Genomic DNA, 19,626 nt, shown 5'->3' with positions numbered 1-19,626 from the left:
TCTGTGGGTGTTGTGGAGCATGGGTCCCTCTGTGTGTGTTGGGGAGTGTGTGTGTCCCTCACTGTGAGTGTGTGTATGTGTGAGTACTGTCCATAAAGCCAGTGATTAGACAGCAAGGGGGATGCTAAGGCCTGTCAGACTTGTCTCCCAGATCTGCGTGTGTGTGTGTGTATGTGTGCGTGTGTGTGTATGTATGTGTGTGTGTTTTCATAAATACACCAGCCACTCCCCTTGCTAAGTCCACCAGCTCTCCACTCCGCCACACTGAGCTAATTGAAGTGGGTCGGTGCCAAAGCAGGGTACGCACACACACGCGTGCTCGCGCGCGCTAACACACCCCTGCATACATTTCCCCCGCTCCCCAGCCCTCCACTCGCTCGTTCCGTCTTTTACGTGACAGGGCTTTATGCTGCTCGAGTGTCCCTGCTCATTTCAGGGTTAGCCACAGAAAGGGGTCGTCTAGGGGCTTTCTTTATGGCCCGGCTCGCTGCTGCCTCCAGCTTCTAAGTCAACACTGCCAGTGGATATGAACTGCTGAGCCGCTGGCTTCTCTGATACCTACCTTGTCCCTCTGCCGTCACACACACACACTTTGCCAGGCTTTTTTATAGCTGCGAATCCTACGTCTAGACCGTGGTCATTGTGGAGTGTACCGTGGTTCCGTCCTTACCACAGCCTACCCGCCCACACCTAATCCAGACCACCTCAAATGAGCGTGGCTGGTTACCCCTGATTAGCCAGGTAGAGGAGTAATCGATTTTGTCTGTTTGCTATTCTGTGATAGTTTGCTGTGCTATTCTGTGCTATCGGGAAAATAGTTGGCTTGCCTTCTGTCACATGGAATAATCGTACTGGTCTTTAGATGCCAGGTGTCTTCATTGTTTCTCTGTCATCCCATTGATACAGTGTGTTCAGAGACCAGTAATGAAAGATTGAACAACTGGGAAACCCAGCTACTTGCTGATTCTACCGATAGATAAACTGTTGCTTTTTGCACAATAAGATACTCTGATCTGGACTGGTAAGTGTGGTAGGAAACTACTTTTAAAGATGAGGTCAGAGCTAGCAATATGAAGCAACATTCAAACCTTTGACGCACTGCTTCCACTCCAGTGGAGTGTCTGTTTTCAGCGAGAGATAGAGAGGGAGGGATGGAGGGAACGAGAGAGATGAAGAGAGACATGAAACGAGTGGAGCCCTCACACAGAAAGACTGCTCCCACGGTTTCACCCAGATAGAACACAATCTCCAGTCAGAGATTGGTCAACACTGGAAAGATCAAATCTCTGCCCTGGTCAATGTGGACATGAAACAGGCACACTGTTGAGAGATGGGACGAGAGATGGGAGGGAGGGATGGTGGGAGGGATGGAGGAGTTTGAGGAATTATTATTCTGAGGAGAAAACCAAGGCCCAGATGGTGTCTCTGTTTGAGCCTTCGCCCTTGTCCCCCCCCCCCCCCCCCACCTCCTCCTGGCTCCTCCCCCTTCTTCAGACCGAACCCCTCGCGCTGAATGTGGTGGCCGCTTGCAGAGCCATGTAATTACAAACACAGAAGGGTGTCCGGAAGATCCTCCCTCCTTCCTTCCTTCCTTCCTTCCCTCGCTCTCTCTCCCGCTCTCTCCCTTCCGTTCTCCCCCCCCCCCCTCTCTCTCTCTCTCTCTCTGTCCTTCCTTCCAGTCTGTCTGACAGGCTGTCTCACTTCTTCTCTGTGATCGTCTTTCACCCACTCCCTCTCTCTTCCCCCCCCCCACCCCCTCATCTGTCTAGTCATCTCTCTGTAGCTCCAAATGTGTGTGTGTGTATGTCCAAATGCGTGTGTGCGTGTTGCCCTTCCCATAAAGGGTGGGTGATATCATATCATATCCATCTGGCTAAGGCCGTAGCCTCGCCTCGCTCGGGGCGCCAGCTCCTCTCAGCGCCCCCCCCCCCCCCCCTCCAATCCCCTCCTCATCCTCCCCCTCCTCCTCACACAACACACCGCCGTCACCCGATTCGCTGCTCTCTCACCCGCTGGGATCAGCTGAGCTAAAGTCTCCAGTCTCATCTGTGGTGAAGCAGGGGGGGGGGGAGAGGCGGCGGAGGCTGTCCGATGCCGGGCCACCCTCTCCAGGCAGACGCTGTCACCGTCGCCCTCGGACGGCTCATTGACGAGAGGTTCCAGCAGCTGTCGATGCTAGCTCTGATCACCTCCATGACCTCAGGCCTGTTGTTTGTGTGCTACCGCTAAAGGTTTTGTGTCACTAATGACGGTGTTATGGGTTAACAGAGTATTGTGTGAATAGCTGAATGCTTGTGTGTGGGTGATGTATGGGGTGTGGTGTTCTGGTGTGTGTGTGTGTGTGTGTGGAGTATGGGGTGGTGTGTGTATTTGATCTATGTGTGTGTGGGGGAGTCATATGTACTGAATCAGGGCTAAGAGTGAGGAGAGCGTTGTGGTTAAATGCTGCCCATGTGTATCGATCTGAGATGTGCAGCATGGGAGGGCTGTCCGATCCTCTCTTTCTTTAAGGATTACAGGATTTACACCCAGCAAATGTCACCTCACTGTCACTTTAGAGCTGCTCTTTACCTGCGAGTAGTTCTGGGATAAGCTTTTTCCATGAACATGTGTGTGTGTGTGTGTGTGGGTGTGTGTGTGTGTGACACAGGTAGCCGTGGCGTGTGCTCAGTAGTGCAGCAAGAGCAGGCCTTCAAGCCTGAGCAGGAAATTGATTGAATTCTGAGGGTGAAAATAGATGACAAATCACTAAAAGAACGCGTTTAAAATGCTGTAATAATGTTGTCCATAAATCACCAGTGACAGTTTAATAATCCTTTGGACTGGGGCGGTTTCTGACCACTGGACAAAACTCAGTGAGAGGCCAAAAAGAGAAAAAAGTTCACATGACATTTGTAGTTCACGCAGGTCTGATCATCTCCTACACACATATACGTACACACACTCAAACCCAACATCTTTCCTACGACACGTGCATCAATAAACATCTGCTCATGGTCACACATTAATCTGACAGTTTAATTAAATTACCCAGCATGCTTTTTATAAGATCACACAGTTCCCTGCAATCACTCATTAAAAGAACTCAGTATTTTATTCCCTACCCCCCCCCCCTCCAGCCCTCAGCTGTATGTCATCCTCCAGAGTTGGAAAAGAAAAGAGAGGCTCTGAACCCAGCAAGCAGATGAAGACTACAGAACACAGCAGTGTTGTGTCCTGGGGAGGGGGAGAATGAGAGCCGAATTGGCAGTCGTCACGCCCCACAAAGAGCCTGAATGTATCTCTTCTCTGCATGTGTCACTGTAACACTTCCTCCGCTCAGCCTCTCTGTTTGGGAGCAATGCCAACGGCCTGCAGAGGAAGTATGAAGGTAGTAAATAAGACACACGTATTTGGAAACTGAATATGAAGCACGTTAAACAAGGCTTGTGTAGAAGAGCTTCGGTTATTTGCCTAGGACATTCAGGTTAGATTCCTTTAAGGATCCATCACAACCAGCACTCCCACCCCACCCCAACCCCCCCCCCACACACACATACACACAGCTGGAATGTTCCCAGCGAAGCCTTAAGACTATATCTTTCCCATTGTGTGTTCCATGTCACCACGAAACCCAGAAAACCGAAGCAGCTGGCTGAATGCGCTCTCATATTGTGGTGTTTACTCCCACGCCAGTGTGTGACAAGCTCACCAAAATAAAGTGGCAGAGCTACTGTTCGCTGCAGTAATTGTGACAATACTGCCTGGACCTCTTCCATGAGCATTCATGTAGCAGAAAAACAGATGATTTCATCACTTGGCAGGACCTGTGTATCTGAGCTAGCCATTGTTGGAGTCCGGGCCTGTGATCTCAATGAAGCGGCAGGAAGAAGGGAAGTGTCTGAGTGTTGCGCTCATATTTCCTTCCCTCTCCCTTTCTCACTTTCTCACTTTCTCTCTCTCTCTCTCTCTCTCTCTCTCTCTCTCTCTCTCTCTCTCTCTCTCTCTCTCTCTCTCTCTCTCTCTCTCTCTCTCTCTCTCTCCCCCCCCCCCCACACACACACACAGACATTCTTTGAGAACGTCTCTATCCGAGTAGAGCATTCTCCCTCAGGGCTATCCTTGACCGTCACTCAGGGAAGGGGCTGTAAAACACGTTCCATAACAATCGCCCCGCCATATAGCCGCCCAGTGGCCCCTACCCGCCCCTAATTGCCCCTAGCTGCCTCTAGATGCCCCTAACTGCCCCTTACTGCCTCCAGCTGCCCCTAGCTGCCCCTACCTGACTCTAGCTTCCCCTACCTACCTCTAGCTGCCCCTACCTGCCTCTAGCTGCCCCTAGCTGACCCTACCTGCCTCTAGCTGCCCATACCTGCCTCTAGCTGCCCCTAGCTGCCCCTACCTGCCTCTAGCTGCCTCTAGCTGCCCCTAGCTGCCTCTAGCTGCCCCTACCTTCCTCTAGCTGCCCCTACCTGCCTCTAGCTGCCCCTAGCTGCCCTCCATACCTCCTCTCCCCAGGCCTGTCTGCTGGATGGGATCCTGTGATGAGGGTGGTGGCCCCTTTTATAATGACGATACAGCCACGCCACCCTATGCTGTGTGTGTGTGTGTGTGTAACTGTGTGTGTGTGGGTATGCTTATGTCAAGAAATTCCTACAGTGTTTTAAAGAATAGGTCATGCATGCCAGGGTGAGTGTGACATTAGGGCTTGGTCTGTGAGTGTGACAGTCAGGAGCATTCCTTGGGGAAAGCCTGGGGTGTTCAAGTTTATTTAACAGTGGGTGTGGTGTGTATGTCGATTATGTGTGTATGTAGAAGTGTGTGTGGTGTGTTTGTGTGTGTTTGTGTGTATAGCAGTGTGTGGTGTGAGTGTGTAGCAGCGGGTGTGGTGTGTAAGGGAATGTAGCAGTGTGTGTGATGTGTAAGTGTAGATAGCAGTGTGTGTGTGATGTGTAAGTGTATATAGCAGTGTGTGTGATGTGTAAGTGTATATAGCAGTGTGTGTGTGATGTGTAAGTGTAGATAGCAGTGTGTGTGTGATGTGTAAGTGTATATAGCAGTGTGTGTGATGTGTAAGTGTATATAGCAGTGTGTGTGTGATGTGTAAGTGTATATAGCAGTGTGTGTGATGTGTAAGTGTATATAGCAGTGTGTGTGATGTGTAAGTGTATATAGCAGTGTGTGTGATGTGTAAGTGTATATAGCAGTGTGTGTGATGTGTAAGTGTATATAGCAGTGTGTGTGATGTGTAAGTGTATATAGCAGTGTGTGTGATGTGTAAGTGTAGATAGCAGTGTGTGTGATGTGTAAGTGTATATAGCAGCGTGTGTGTGATGTGTAAGTGTATATAGCAGTGTGTGTGATTCGTATACACCGCAGTGGCAGGCACTGTGCCCCTGAGGATTCGCATCACAGGATCCATCCTGCTGTAATAGAATTACACAATGTGTGCAGCCAACGTGGTCTAGGACCTGGGAGATTTAATGTCTTTTTTATGAAATATTAACAGAGTTGGCGGTTTTAATTATCCTTCCCACCTTATTAGAACACTCTGTCTCTCTCTCTCTTTATCTATCCATCTTTCTCTCTATCTTTCCCCCTTCCTCTATCCTTCTCTTCCTTTGGCCCTCAGGGATGATATCCATCGGTTTAAGCAATGGAGAGTTATTACCTCTTTCATTAAATGACAGGATGGATCCAGAGTAATTACTGGTATTATCTGTCTTCTGCCTGCTTCACTGGATTACATCCATACCTGTCTGTGTCCCTGGTTATCCTCTCCCTGTTCGTCCTGGTTATTCTCTCCCTGTCTGTCACCCTGGTTATCCTCTCTCTGCCTGTGTTCCTGGTTATCCTCTACATGTCTGTGTCCCTGGTTATCCTCTACCTGTTTGTCCCTCTGGTTATCCTCTCCCTGTCTCTGTCCCTGGTTATCCTCCCCCGGTTTGTCCCCCCCCTGGTTATCATCTCCGCGTCTGTCCCCCTGGTTATCCTCTCCCGGTTTGTCCCCTTGGTTATCCTCCCCCTGTCTGTGCCCCGGGTTACTCTGTATACCAGTCTGCTTCCCGGGTTATCCTCTATATGTGTCTGGTTCTCTGGTTATCATAGAGAAAGCAGAGTTTTGGAAGGCCACAGTACCATTGATTGCCTTGATACATGGGTCAGGTGTGCTTCTCTCTCTGCCACAGTCTTATGAGTGCCTTTCTATCTTCTTCTTTGCTGTTATACGTAATCTCTTTTTCCATGCCTGTTTTTCAAACTCTCGCTCATTCTTTCTCATTTTCTCATGCTTTCCTTCTCTTCTCGCCCATTCTTTTTTCCTTTCTTTCTTCGCTTTCGCTCACGCTATCTTTTCCCTCTCTGTTACTTTGTCTCTCTCTACAATTGCTCCATCTTGATTCCCTCCCTCTAACCTCCTCTGTCTCTCCTAGTCAGCAATGCTATAGTATTGACTTTGTAGCAGTTTGTGAGTGTGTGTGTGTGTGCGTTTCCCAGCTACAGAGAGAGTTGCGGAGGAGGCCCACAGGCAAGGCACTTAGACCCCTTTATTGAGGTTACACTGGAGGTTGCATCACTATCCAGTCTGAGCTTTCCTCTGTGTGTTTTCCTATTGAGCTGTGGCCTTGAATGAAGCCCTTCGATTTAGCTGGATACAGACTTATCTGTCAAACCACAGTACAGTGTATCTTAGGCTTGATAGACCCACAGACGGATGGGGGGAAGGACAGGCAGACAGACGAGGAGGCAAAATTTGAAATCAAGCTCTGTGGGCAGTTTGATCTGAACAAAGGGGAGAAGGTTTTCACACATGAAAAGAATGCACGTGACTGTCACTGACCCTGCCTGGTGCAACTCGCCAACTTCCTACCTCTTGATCAGAACTGGTGAGTGATCAGGACATGCGTGCTTGTTCCTCCGCAGAGATCAGCCGGGTACGCAAGGACATGTACAACGACACGCTGAACGGCAGCAGCACGGAGAAGAGGAGCAGCGAGCTGCCAGACGCCGTGGGCCCTATCGTGCAGCTGCAGGAGAAGCTCTACGTGCCGGTCAAAGAGTACCCTGACGTGAGTACCTACCACCACCGCTTGTTTTTGGGTGTGTGCGTAAGAGTGTGTGTGTGTGTGTGTGTGTGTGTGTGAGAGACAGTGTGTGTGTGTGTGTGTGTGGGAGAGAGAGGGAGAGGAAGAGGGAGAGGGAGAGAGAGAGAGAGAGAGAGAGAGAGAGAGAGAGAGAGAGAGAGAGAGAGAGAGAGAGAGAGAGAGAGAGAGAGAGAGAGACTGAGTGTGTGTGTGTGTGTGTGTGTGTGCTTGTGTGCTCGTGATTTATTGCGTCTTCTTTGCATTTGTGCTTTGTGACTTGGATAAGACGTGACCACTTGAAAGACCCCCATAAGCTCGTTATAGAAAAGGACCGTTGGCCCAAAGGCTCTTTGCTAGATTGATAGGAATAATAGAATCTTTGCTAACCGTGCACAGCTGCATACAGAGTTATTCCGATTAGATTACCAGGTTCAAGGTAATCCAGTTATGTCGACATCAGCGAGGACTTAGACCACTGTCCCAGTCATTGATCAGGTTAGGACATGTAGCAGTTGAGCGATGTTTAGGTAGCACGTGTGCGTTTGTATGGATGTGTGTTTGTACATGTGTGACTGTTTGTGTGTGTTTGTAAACCCGTTGGGAAGCCAGCATTGTTGGACAGTGTGGTGTCCTGTGCTGTTGTTCCTGTGTGTTTTTTGCAAGTGATGTCAGTAAGGCAGAGAAATGGGACATATGATTGAAACTGCATATTCACAGTTACCATAACTACACTGCTATTTATGTGCTTTGCTGCCACGTCCCTACAATGTTCCTGTGCATCCCTATCATTCTCCGAAATGACATTTAAAACAGAAGGAACTATTAAACACATGGTTGAGCTAGGGGGGGAACAGATTACCTATTATACAATGAAATTGCAGTGTGTGCGTGTGTGTGTGGTATTTTAAACCTCCAGAAACATCACTTACAGATAGTTAACAAATCTTTTAAGCAATCGGCCCTCAGAATCTGCTCGGTTAAGCCCCCTGGCCCAGGGGGAAGTAGCGGAGCTCCGAGCTGATTGATCCCAATTAACTTGTTGGGCATGCGGCGGTGTTATTGCGTGGCCAGCATTAATGGAGCAGTTCCATTGGAGGGATTAGGCACTCGCTGCCTTTCTGCTGAAGTTTGAAGGTTTTTCACAACGGTGTTTATGCCACTATATTTCCCCCGGGAGGAAACACTCGTCGTTGAGCCTGTGAACATACACACTCAGCTCCGCCACCGACCACTTCCTCCCCACCGCCTCACCACTGCCATTATCTCACAGTATTGGATTTTCTACCCGGCGACCGTATTCCTCGACGACCGAGTCATGAATGTGTTGTGGTGTATTGTGAGTACGTTTCAGGATGGTGATGGATTGGGGGGCAGGTTTCCCAGTGGAAGTTATCTCGCGGAGCGTAAGAACCGCTGGGTGATCAATAGGCCCTGGAAGACATTGGCTCAAGTGACTGAAGGCTGCTGTCGTCCACATTTATAAAAAATAATGATATGTGTGTGTGTGGTAAAGGGCAGTGTGTGTGTCTTTTCCAGTAAAGGGCAGGATGGTACCTAAGTTTGGAAGCTGGCTGTCCTTGTTGCACCGAAGGACAGAGAGGAGATCATTATTACTAAGGATGGCTTCATTAGAAGGAAGGAGGGATGAAATGAGAGCGCTTGGAATAGCCTCCAGCTGAATGAGCAGCCCTTACTGCCAGGGTGTGTGAGAGTGTGTGCGTGTGTGTGTGTGTGTGTGTGTGTGTGTGTGTGTGTGTGTGTGTGCACGTACGTGTGTATTTATATCTAGAATCATTATCTCAGGTGTTATCCCACAACGTCAAATTAGATCTCTGAATTCTTGGGCATGCCACATGATGTCCCAGCCAACCGAGGGTGAGATGTCACCTCGTCACCTCTGGCCTCCTTTCTGGGGAGGCAGGTGTAAATTGTAAAACTGTAACACCCCCACACACCACGACACACACATACACACCAAACCCCCAATCCCCAGTACAGTCAGATTTGACACAATGTTGGTGGCTCCTCTGAACCCGTGTGTGTAGCTGCAGTGTTCGCGTGCTGTGTTTGTCTGTAGATTTGTACGCGTGCGGCAGTGGAATATAGAATAGGAAGTACCACAATGGCCAGGTGGGGTATGTGTGTGTGTGTGTGGGGGGGGGCGAGTACCACAGGAAGAGTAGGAAGGGGTTGGGGGCGGGGGCATTGGGGTGGCGTGCATGACAGTGGAGTATGAACAATGGATATTACTGATGCCAGAAGGTGGGAGACTTTTGGACAGAGGTGGTAGAAGATACAGACAAGTGTGTGTGTGTGTGTGTGTGTGTGTGTGTGTGTGTGTGTAGATGCGAGTGCATGGTGATGAATGAGTGTGTAGGATGAGGTCGGGGACTTGGGGCACAGGAGGAACGGCCTGGCTGTCCAGATAAAGGGAGCAGACGTTGTCTGATATGTCACCCTTCCTCTCTGGGACGGGAACGCAGCGACACGGAAATTCATTTGTCCCCTTCAGGCTTTCCAAACTCTGGCAGCCCCACATTCCCGCTCCAATTAGCTTAACATAGTATTAAGGCAATGAAAGACGAGGATGCAGAGGAGCATTTCCTAACCCAGTCTTGATTGCCTTATTGTGGGGTGGCATCTGAGTGTGGGCCCTGTACCTAAGTGTTTTTTGGAAAGTCTCAGTAGCTAGGGGCCATGTGAGAGGAACACAGAGGAGAGGTACACAGTGGTTAATGTCTGGTGCTCTAATGGACTATAAATACAGTTGATGCTTTGCGGTGACAGAGCTTTTAATTGTGCTGGATGTTGCCGTGTTAAGGTGAAGGGTGGGGGGGGGGGGTTGTTGTCATCTATCACCAAGCCCTGGCTGCCTGCTTCGCTACCTGCCTTGCTGCCTGACTGGCTGACTGGCTGCCCCGACTGTCCTTTTCTGGGTCATGCTCGTCCAGGGAGGAGATGAGAGACCGGCAGTGATTATTAATCATTAGAAGCATGTGAGGCCTGGATTGATTCTCCCTCAGTCCTCTCATTTGGCCTTGGTCATCCTTCACAGACACTGAGGGAGCAGAGAGTGTGTGCGTGTACTTGTGCGTGTGTGGGGTGGGTGGGTGGGTGGGTGGGGGGGGGGGGGGTAGAGAGGGAGCGAGGTAGAGAGTGAGAGGGAGGGAGTGGGTGTGTGGGTGGCTGAGGAAGTGGGTGAAGGAGGAAGGGATTGGCGTTGAATAAAAGAAGAAAACAAGGATGAAATGGAAGTCGCTTTATTATGTGTGTGAATGTGAGTGTGCGTGTGTATTTGTGTGGGTGTGTGTGTGTGCATGGGAGTGCGTGTCTTTATTTTGACTGTGCATGTGCGTGTGTGCAGTTGTTTTTGTGTGTGCGCGCGCTCATATGTCTGTGACTGCAAGTAAATGCTCATTAAATCTGTGGGTACCTCTGTGGGTGTCTGAAGCCAGGGGGACAGACAGCATTAGTCAATGTAATTATCCAGCATTCCAGAAGCCATTGTTTTCATTGAGAGGTTTACATTTGTAATTCTACTACTACTGAACATGTAGTGGTGAAAGACTGCAGGAAGAGCATGTGGCTTTCTTGGATACAGCTTCTCTGAGGTTTGTGTGTGCGTGTGTGTGTGTGTGAGACGGAGAAGAGACAAAGAGAGAGAAGGAAGAAAGAGGAGTGTCAGCTCAGGTGTGTGTGTGTGTGTGTGTGTGTGTTAGGAGAGGAGAAACAAGGAGGAGAAGAGAGGAGTGTCTGATTAGGTGACCGACCCTCGATCTTGTGTTCCTATTAACTGGCGTCAGCCCCTGGGGAGAAGTCTGTGGCAGCAACACAGGCGTTCAGGATCACCGCTTAGCTAATGAAGGTTAATTAAGGTTCATTAGGACCAAAAATACACATCACCATCCTCATCATCATCATGATCATCCTGTAGTTGTTTAATTGGGATGAGAACTTTCACCATGGCCAAACAAAGGATGTGGGGATAACGATTCATCTCAAAAGTTTGAAGTAGAAAATAGGATAAATTATGTGTTAAGCCTAAATACATGTGACATTGTATTGTCTGTGAAAAAATCATTGATCTTGGCTTGGCCCCTTAGGTTTTCTGTTCACTTGTTTGGAAGGTGCAGTATGTCCTCAAGTTTAATCCAAAGGTCAATTGTTAAACACTAGGGGCTTTTAATATTTCAAGTAGCATGCACACACACACAAGTCACACACTTAAGTACACACACACATACATACACACACACACTCCTCTCTTAAAGCAGCTATCTCTCCCAGCCTCTTGTCCTCCATAATAATGAAAACAAAAGACATCCAGCAGGAGGAATTAGAGCAGAGTGCTATTAGAAGCCATGAAATAATTAATTTGCCTCTTTCAGCCACCAGCTCGTTTATCTTCATGAGATAATAAGATCAGTGTGAGTGTCTGGGGCTCTGCTGGGCTCCTAGCCTCACGTAAACGGCCGTAATTACACTCGCCTCTCCTTTTTACTGTAGCAGATGGAAAACACACTTAATCTAGCCTGTCCAGATTGGGTAAATAGACTCCTTTAAAAGCAGATATTAGGCATTCCATTAGATTCAATGGATTTTCTCTCTCTCTCTCTTCTCTCTCTCTCTCTCTCTCTCTCTCTCTCTCTCTCTCTCTCTCTCTCTCTCTCTGTCTCGTTGTTTCTTTCTCTAGCTGTTATACTGTAGCTCGTCTCTGCCTCAGTCTCTCTCTACCTCTATCTTACAGTAACATCGGCCTCTGTCTCCCTCTGCCTCCATCTTCGCCTCTGCCTCTCTCTGCCTCCGTCTCCTCCCCTCCTGCTCCACTTACAGTAAAGGGGATCCTCAGATCAAAACTCTGTAGATTGGCTTCAGTTGGGCTGCTGTAATGTAACGATGCTCCAGAAAATATGTTTGAGTTCAAAAGGATTTAACTCAGTCCTGGACATTGAGTGTGTGTTTGTACAGGTGTGTGTATAGGCAGCGTGTGTGCGTGCGTGTGTGTGAATGTGTGTGTAGGTGCGTGCATGCGTTTCAGAACCCCGGCGGTGCGCCCTCTGCCGCGGCACTTTAAAAGGGAGAGAATGCACATTGTGCCCCTTGGTATGGTGCAGCTGCCTGGACCCCTCAGAGTCCTGACAGAGAAGGTCAAACACTGCAACAGGGACAGGCTGGGGGTGGGACGGGCCCATGCAACACACACAATGTGTGTATTCCTGTCCTCCATCCCACTCACCTGTCACACCCAATAACCTCCAGTCTCATTCCTCGTCTCACGTTGCCAGTCTCTCGCTCGGATGTACCCTGGCGGGGGGGGGGGGGGGGGGGGGGATAGGCTTCTAGTCCCCTTTACCTTCCTATCCTATCAAGACACACACCACAGACGCACACTGGGCTCTCCTCTCCGAGCAGATGTGCATGCGCTCTTTACACATTCTGACCAAGTGAATTACATGAGTGAGAGACACGCACGCACAAAGAGACTGACAGTGAGAGAGGGATACAATATACAGAGAGTGCAAGAGACAGGCAGAATGAGAGAGAGAGAGAGAGAGAGAGAGAAAGAGAGAGAGAGAGAGAGAGAGAGAGAGAGAGAGAGAGAGAGAGAGAGAGAGAGAGAGAGAGAGAGAGAGAGAGAGAGAGAGTATATATATGTTTCCTTTTAATGGCATTACTTAGCTTTTGCTTGCCATGTGGAATGCAAGAATGCTTTTGAACACAACAAATATGGAGGACCCTGGAAGAAGTTCGATAAAACCAATCAAGAGCATGAGCAAACATCATCTGTTTGTGCGGTAGTCATTATCACCATCATAATCACGATCATTATCATTACACGCGACCGTTTAGAACGGACAGAGCTTCGCTCACAGGGAAGGTGGTTTGATCGGCCTCTTTGAACCACTATGCTAAACCAGATATGAGAATAGGGTTGCACGGTAAACTCAGACAGTCCAAACCCACCCATCCACATACTCCCACCAGGGACTTCCTGTGGTTTCTGTGATTGCATATCTATAGGGCACATTGAGCCTCTCCTGGGCCTAGCAGGTCGGCACTACTAGGCTGCATGATTGCCTCATCATTGGACATCTGTAAGGGAGTCAGGTTTTAAGAGTGATTGTAAACGGTGGCCATTAAGAGTACAATTTTACATTGGGCCTCAGTGCGTCGTCAGTGTAGGTGGAGCTGTGTTGAAGATGTTTTCACGTATGCGGTCGTACGTGAGAGCTCTCACAGCCAGGTTATATTAGGAAGCAGGGTAGAAAGGGCTCTTATCACCCACCCCAGGGGGTTCTCATGCTGGTAAGGCTTCCAGACGTTTCTGTGTACCCTCCGAATAGTTTCCCTCAAACTCATGGACTCTGAGCAGAACTTTTCCCTGTCTGAATAAGGAAGAAGGAGAGGGGAGGAACGAAAGCAAAATGAAAAGACGTGATTCAAATTATGGGGCCGGCCACAAGATAAACATTGATTGTTGCCCGACCAGTCCACAACTTTGGACACGGGAACGGTGTGACCAGGCAGGAAGACAAAACATCTTCAAGCTACAAACATCATTTGAATGGATTCTCGATACACTCCACTCAACTATTTGTGTCGTACAGCAGTCTCTCTTCTCCTCTTTTGCTCTCAGAGGAAGTAGTCAATATGTTTCCCACAGAGTAAATTATCTTTGTAAAGAGTTTGTCAGTCAGTCAGTGGGTCAAATGAGGGGGTACTGTGTATTGCGGCTGTTACTGATTGAATGTGTACACACAGTAAGTCAGGCTCTGTACATATTGTAGTAAGGCAGGTGATCTCTGTATATCCTGTCAACTGTTTGTGTTGCACACCATCCAAATGTGTGTTTTTCTGGCAAAGTAACAAATCTTTTTAGACTATTGGAAGAAACCAGAGATCAGTCAGTCCTGGTTTGTGTTTCAACGTCTCCCCTTGTCTATCATGTCTGTCAGCCTGTTGGTCTGTCACTCTCTTTGCCAGCCAATCGATAGCAAGCCCTTTTGATTGACAGATGCTGTGGGCCAGTGAGGAAAGGAGCTGTGTCTCCTGATCGAAGGACCAACGATCAGCGTGTCTTATCTTGTCACCACCGGCCCGGGGCTGTTCGCCAGGCACGACCGGATATCGGCGCCATTTCAGTTGCTATCGAGCACCATTGTCAGAGTGGCGTTCTGGGAGATGGGGGCGGGAGATAAGGCAGAGGTTCCTCGGTCAAACAAAGGGTTCTCCGGAGGGACGCACTCTCATTTATCCTTTCTCGTTCTCCCTCTTTCTCCCTTTCTTTCTTTCTTTCTTTCTTTCTTTCTTTCTTTCTTTCTCTTTCTCTCTCTCCCTCAATCATCATTCATTATTTCCCCCCCAGCTTATACTTGGTCGACATCTGTGGAGCAGAATATCTAAGCCAGTAACTAAGCTTGATTACGTGATGGTTTCGTGTGCTCTACGGTAGAGTCTTTTCTGTGGTTCCACGTTGACGCGTGTGTGTCTTCCTCCGGCAGTTCAACTTCGTGGGCCGCATCCTGGGTCCGCGGGGGCTCACAGCCAAGCAGCTGGAGGCCGAGACGGGATGTAAAATCATGGTCCGCGGGAAAGGCTCCATGAGGGACAAAAAGAAGGTAGGATGCACACACACGCGCGCGCGCGGACACACGCAGACACACACTCTCACACAGACGCACGCGCACACGGATTACAATCTACACTTTGCCTTTTTTGTCGCTATCGATCATGCTAGCCATCGAGCGGCCGTTATCTCATCGCCCTTTCTCAGATCCTATTGAGAGGCGGATGTTGCTCATTGCTTAAGCCCTGTGGTTTACTGAGTAGCTGTGGACAGCACTAAACCCCCCCTCCCACCGTTCCCTCCCAACCCCCCCCCCCCACCACCACCACCACCCCCATCTGTGTAATAGGAGGGAGTGTCTAAAGGTAGGCCCCTCTGAAGACTCAGATATAACCCCCTGTTGGGAAACAACAATCGGTCCCCCTGGAACCAGCGGGGCCCAGATCGAGGCAGGTGTTCAAACATTGTCTTTGGCCTCAGATCTATGGGGCCCAGGCGGCAGCCTCTAGCCTCTAACCCCAACCCCTTCACCGCCTGCCCTCTATCTCCTACCCCCAGGCCTCAAACCACCCAACCACTAGAGGCTCTCAACTGCCTCAAGACCCCCCCCCCCCCACCCCACCTCAGACTGGGATACATGACCCCAAGCCCCCCTGTCCTCAGCCTCTAACCTCTAGCCCCTGGCCTCCAAACTGGGACATGTGACCCTGCTGGGATACGTGCTCTCCTGCCCTGAGCCTGGCTGGAGAGGAGGACATGAGGAGGGCAGGCCCTGGAGAGGAGCAGGGGTCTAGAACCAAAGGGTTCATCCATACACACACACACATGCACATGTGTACACCCTATCACCCACGCCAACGCATTTGCAAGAGTTTGGAAACGCGCGCATAAACAAACGCACGCACGCACTCTCTGCTTATTTATTTCCCCATTCCCCCTCGCTCAGAGAAAGGACTCGTTTGTGTTTCCACTGCACAAGCAGGACCGGCCTGTGTTTGGACAAGTGGTGTTGGTGGAGATGGTTATCCGAGATCTTCCCCAGCGTCTCTGCGGGGTTGCCACTCCGAGAAAATAAAACAAGTGTCTCTGATATCAGTGTTGTGGTCTCTGGGTCCTCGTCCACATCTGCTCCAGCTCTGCGCCCCGCTGGAAGCAGCTGTGCTATACGGATCCCATCAGGGGATCACCTCAGGAGCGGGCGAGCCGCTCCTCTCAGCTAGGTTGTTAGGGAGGGAATTTACGGGCTTGAGCCGAACTCCTGGTCTTTCTCACGTAATAAAGCACAGTCAATGTGCTCTACCCTCCCCCCCCCCCCCCAACTCCTCTCCTTATCTGTCTGTTGCTGCCCATGGCCGCCGCTCCTATGCCCCGTCCCTTTGTTATCTGTCCTCTCGCTCCCTCTCTCGCTCTTTCGGGTTTTTTCTGTACTGTATATCATTCCCTCTTTCTATGGTTTTTTATTTTATTTTTTACCTTTTTTCTTTGGCTCTTTCTTTTGTCGGACTCTCTATCTCTGTCTGACATTCCCTCTCTGCCTCTGTTATCCGCCCTCTCTCTCCCACCTTCTCCCTCGACTCGTCTCGCGCCCTCTTTGGGACTTAAGGGCATTGTCAGAGCTGCTGGTACCCCCCTGCTACCAGCAGGCAGTACATGAGATGACCTCCACGGCCCCCACTCCTCCTCGACGTCTTCCTCCGGGGGCCAGGACGAGCTGGATGTCTTGGCCCCTCTGCCTAACATCTCATGCCACATGCACACTCTTTAGGTGAAACAAATAGGGGCCGACACAGATAGTGTGCGCTGGAATGCAGAAGGAAACACAAGGCCCGGGACCAACAGCCAGCAGAGATAACCCGGAAAGAAGTAGCAGCTCTCCCACACTCGCACCAGGATTGATAATCACCCACCCGGACCAACAGACATTCTAGCCAAGTCAAGCTACTGAAGAGACAGAAGGCAGGTGCAGAAGCAGGCACTGTGTCTGTGGTCTCCTTAACTCGTCTGAAACGTGGGAGTGCCACGTTTGGAGTTCCATCCCACCTCAAGGGCAAAGAGAGCAAACTAGAAAGCAACTTTGACGGTTGGTTTTGTGCTAGACATTCTTGTGCGTCTTTGTCAGAAAAGGCTGTAGTACACAGGCTCGGTTTGTTACTATAAGCTTGTGAAACACTGAGAGGACCGGCAGAATAAGCCTCAGTGACTCCTGAACGCAGGTCTGCAGGTCTGCAGGTCGGCAGGTCAGCCTGGAACACTGGAACCACAGGGAGAGCTAGCTTTTCTTCCCAACTACTTTCTTTCCCACATTGTATCACCGAACCAAAGATGGTTCATATTCAATTATTGTGCGTTGAGAGACTGTAGTCATACAACCAACAAAGACACGTGCCCAGCAGCTGAATGAGAAAACAAGTCATTGAAAGGAAAAATCTATTTTGCAAGACAGGCTTGTCACTCCGAAAATGTCAGTGTTTATTTGGCTTTCTATCTTTTGTGTTGCTCTGAAAACCAAGCCACTGGATGACTCAGCCGGGGGGGGGGGGGGGTGCTGGTGCCGACAGTCAGGTGCTCGGTAGGGGCCGACCCTGGGGGCCGACAGCAGAGTCCAACGCTGAGTCCAACAGTGGGGTCCACCACTGGCGTCTACTGTGAACAGAACCCCCACCCTATCCCTCCCTCTGTGGCCTCCATGTCGAGAGCCCAGGGGAGAGAGAGAGAGAGCCAGGGAGGTCTCAACCTCCCGGTGGTTGACATCACCATTGTCCTGACAGTAGCTGCTAGCGAAGGCCGTGTTCGGCTCTGTTCTCACACAGGCCCGCTGGCTAGGACTGTTACGAGGACTGTTCCAGCCTCATCACACATCGCTCCTCTCAGACAGGCCAGGCTGGACCCTCTGTTTCAGAGCTGAGAGCTGCCATACCACCTAGACACTGAGATAGGGAGCTGGAGGGTTGTGTTTGTGGATGTGTGTGTGGGGAGGAGGGGGGATTTTTTATGCTTTCGTTGCAAGAATCTGACTTACTTCTGTCGTTATTAGGAAGAAACAATCTGCATACTTATTGGGTTATTGTCTTGCAGACGTGGTACCATGGGTGGGGAAATGAACATCGGTAACATTATGCAACATCAACAGTGGCAGCTTCAAACTCACAGCTATCTTATTGTGCAGTGCTTTGAATTACCTGTGGAGTTACCTCGAGTAGCTGAATGCTAAAAGCCCTCCTAATTACTATCCCCACATTAGTCAACAGCAATATCTCAGCAGTTCAGCCTCAGCCCTTGGGACACACTTTGAGCTTGCTTCAGCTTAGTAACAGCAGAAGCCTGGCTACTACTGAGTTGTTGTGTACAAAACGACTAACATACCGTACTTATGTAACGGCATTCACTATGACTGTCCAAAAAAAAGCAAGTGTTAGTTTGCGCACATTTTGTCACATTGTGTGGGATGCATGCGGGGGGTGTTGAGGCGTGGGGGGAGGGGTGTAATCCTCATTGTGGATGGAGTTCGGCGCTGGAATGTTGCAACCGAGAGTTCTGTAGCGGAGAACTAGCCTAACCCTAGCTTTTTGTTCCCCACTTCAAATCCTGGAACAAGGAGCTTTGATGTCACAAAGCTTTTACACAATCAAGAAGTCGTCTGGATTTCAGAGAACAGCACCAGTCTTATTCTGCCAGCTATGTTCCCCTGACCTAAAATCACTACCCTGTGTGTGTGTGTGTGTGTGTGTGGATGGGTTGGGGAAGGTGTATACAATAATGGTGTGTGTTTTGTGTATGTGTGTGTGTGTGTCGGGGAACAGGGTGGTCTCCACCCCTCATTCACACCAGAGCCACTACTGTATCATGTGTCGAGGATGGTGAGATTACATTCAATCAGGACGTTAACAGTAGCAGGTTGACCCAGATAGCTAGCTACCTCAGAGTACCACAGAGACACAGACAAGAAGCCCCAGACTATTGTAACTATTCTGAATAATAATAAATATTGTATAGCCTATATTTTAATCTGAAACTTAACTCTAGAATTGGTTTGAAAAACTTAGATGCCCTCCCCCCCAACTCCCCCCCCCCCCCCCCCCCAGCACCTCCCCCCAAAAAACAGCTTGAGTTCCATGAACCTGAACGTAGAGACATATGTATTCACTCTGCCTCTTTCTCACTCGGACATAAAGAGTGATCTTTGACACTGACATGATGAGCACGCTCAGTGTTGATGGCCTCCCCCACATGCCTCACAAACCCCCTCTCTCTGGCTATTACAACTGCCGTCAGTCACCCCAATATCTGCCAGCTTTGAAGGTGAATGGAGGTGTTCACCTTGATTAACCTTTCTGGGCAAGATATCCACCCGCCTCCGCCTCACTGAGTCTACAGGTGGTACGACCCAAGACCTCCTTTACATCTCATTACAGCACTGGCTCACTGGGGGAAGGTGGTTATTAGGACTGCTGCCAAGCGATAAGGAATGTTTTTCTTTTTGGTTCACACACATACGCAGGGTTTGGACGGGGGCCTGAACACAGCCATGTGGGAATGAACACATATGCTTCCTCTCTTTCTCTGACTCTCTTTCTCTCACACACACACGGACATTTACATTTACACTGATTTTTTACCTTTTCTTTTCTTGGAACCTTGCTAAGGTCCCATAGTATCCCCCCCCCCCCCCCCCCCGCCCACACTTCATCCGCCCCACTCTCCCCAGTCTACCCAATTAGTCTTCCTCCTCGCTGTCATGTTGGCCTGGCTTCCTGTGCTGTCCCTCACTGTGTCTTTGTGGGGTCTGGTGGCTGGCCTCCACACTGGGCCTTATTGCCTGGCTGGGGATTACAAAAGAGTAGACTTAGGGATTTATGGTAATGGTTAAGAGCCCAAAGTCTGCGTCTGTGACCAGAGAAAGAGAAGAAGAGACAGAGAAAGAGAGAGAGACAGAGAGAGAGAGAGAGAGAGAGAGAGAGAGAGAGAGAGAGAGAGAGAGAGAGAGAGAGAGAGAGAGAG

At 49.7% G+C, this 19,626-nt stretch overlaps 1 protein-coding gene across 2 annotated transcripts in view; it reads left to right on the top strand.

Annotated features, from left to right (window-relative positions):
* The window catches only part of qkib (QKI, KH domain containing, RNA binding b), a 45,979-nt gene that overhangs the window by 8,975 nt on the left and 17,378 nt on the right, over positions 1-19,626 (top strand). For both annotated transcript variants that reach the window (XM_084709576.1, XM_084709574.1), the window contains exons 2-3: positions 6,901-7,046; positions 14,564-14,680. In XM_084709576.1, coding sequence (XP_084565702.1) covers positions 6,901-7,046; positions 14,564-14,680 — 263 coding nt within the window. The remainder of the gene's footprint in view (positions 1-6,900; positions 7,047-14,563; positions 14,681-19,626) is intronic.

The sequence above is a fragment of the Hypomesus nipponensis genome, chromosome 11, assembly GCF_054491055.1.
Source record: "Hypomesus nipponensis isolate SF chromosome 11, ASM5449105v1, whole genome shotgun sequence".
In the NCBI taxonomy this organism is placed as follows: domain Eukaryota; kingdom Metazoa; phylum Chordata; class Actinopteri; order Osmeriformes; family Osmeridae; genus Hypomesus; species Hypomesus nipponensis.
This window is presented reverse-complemented; position numbering and strand designations above follow the sequence as displayed.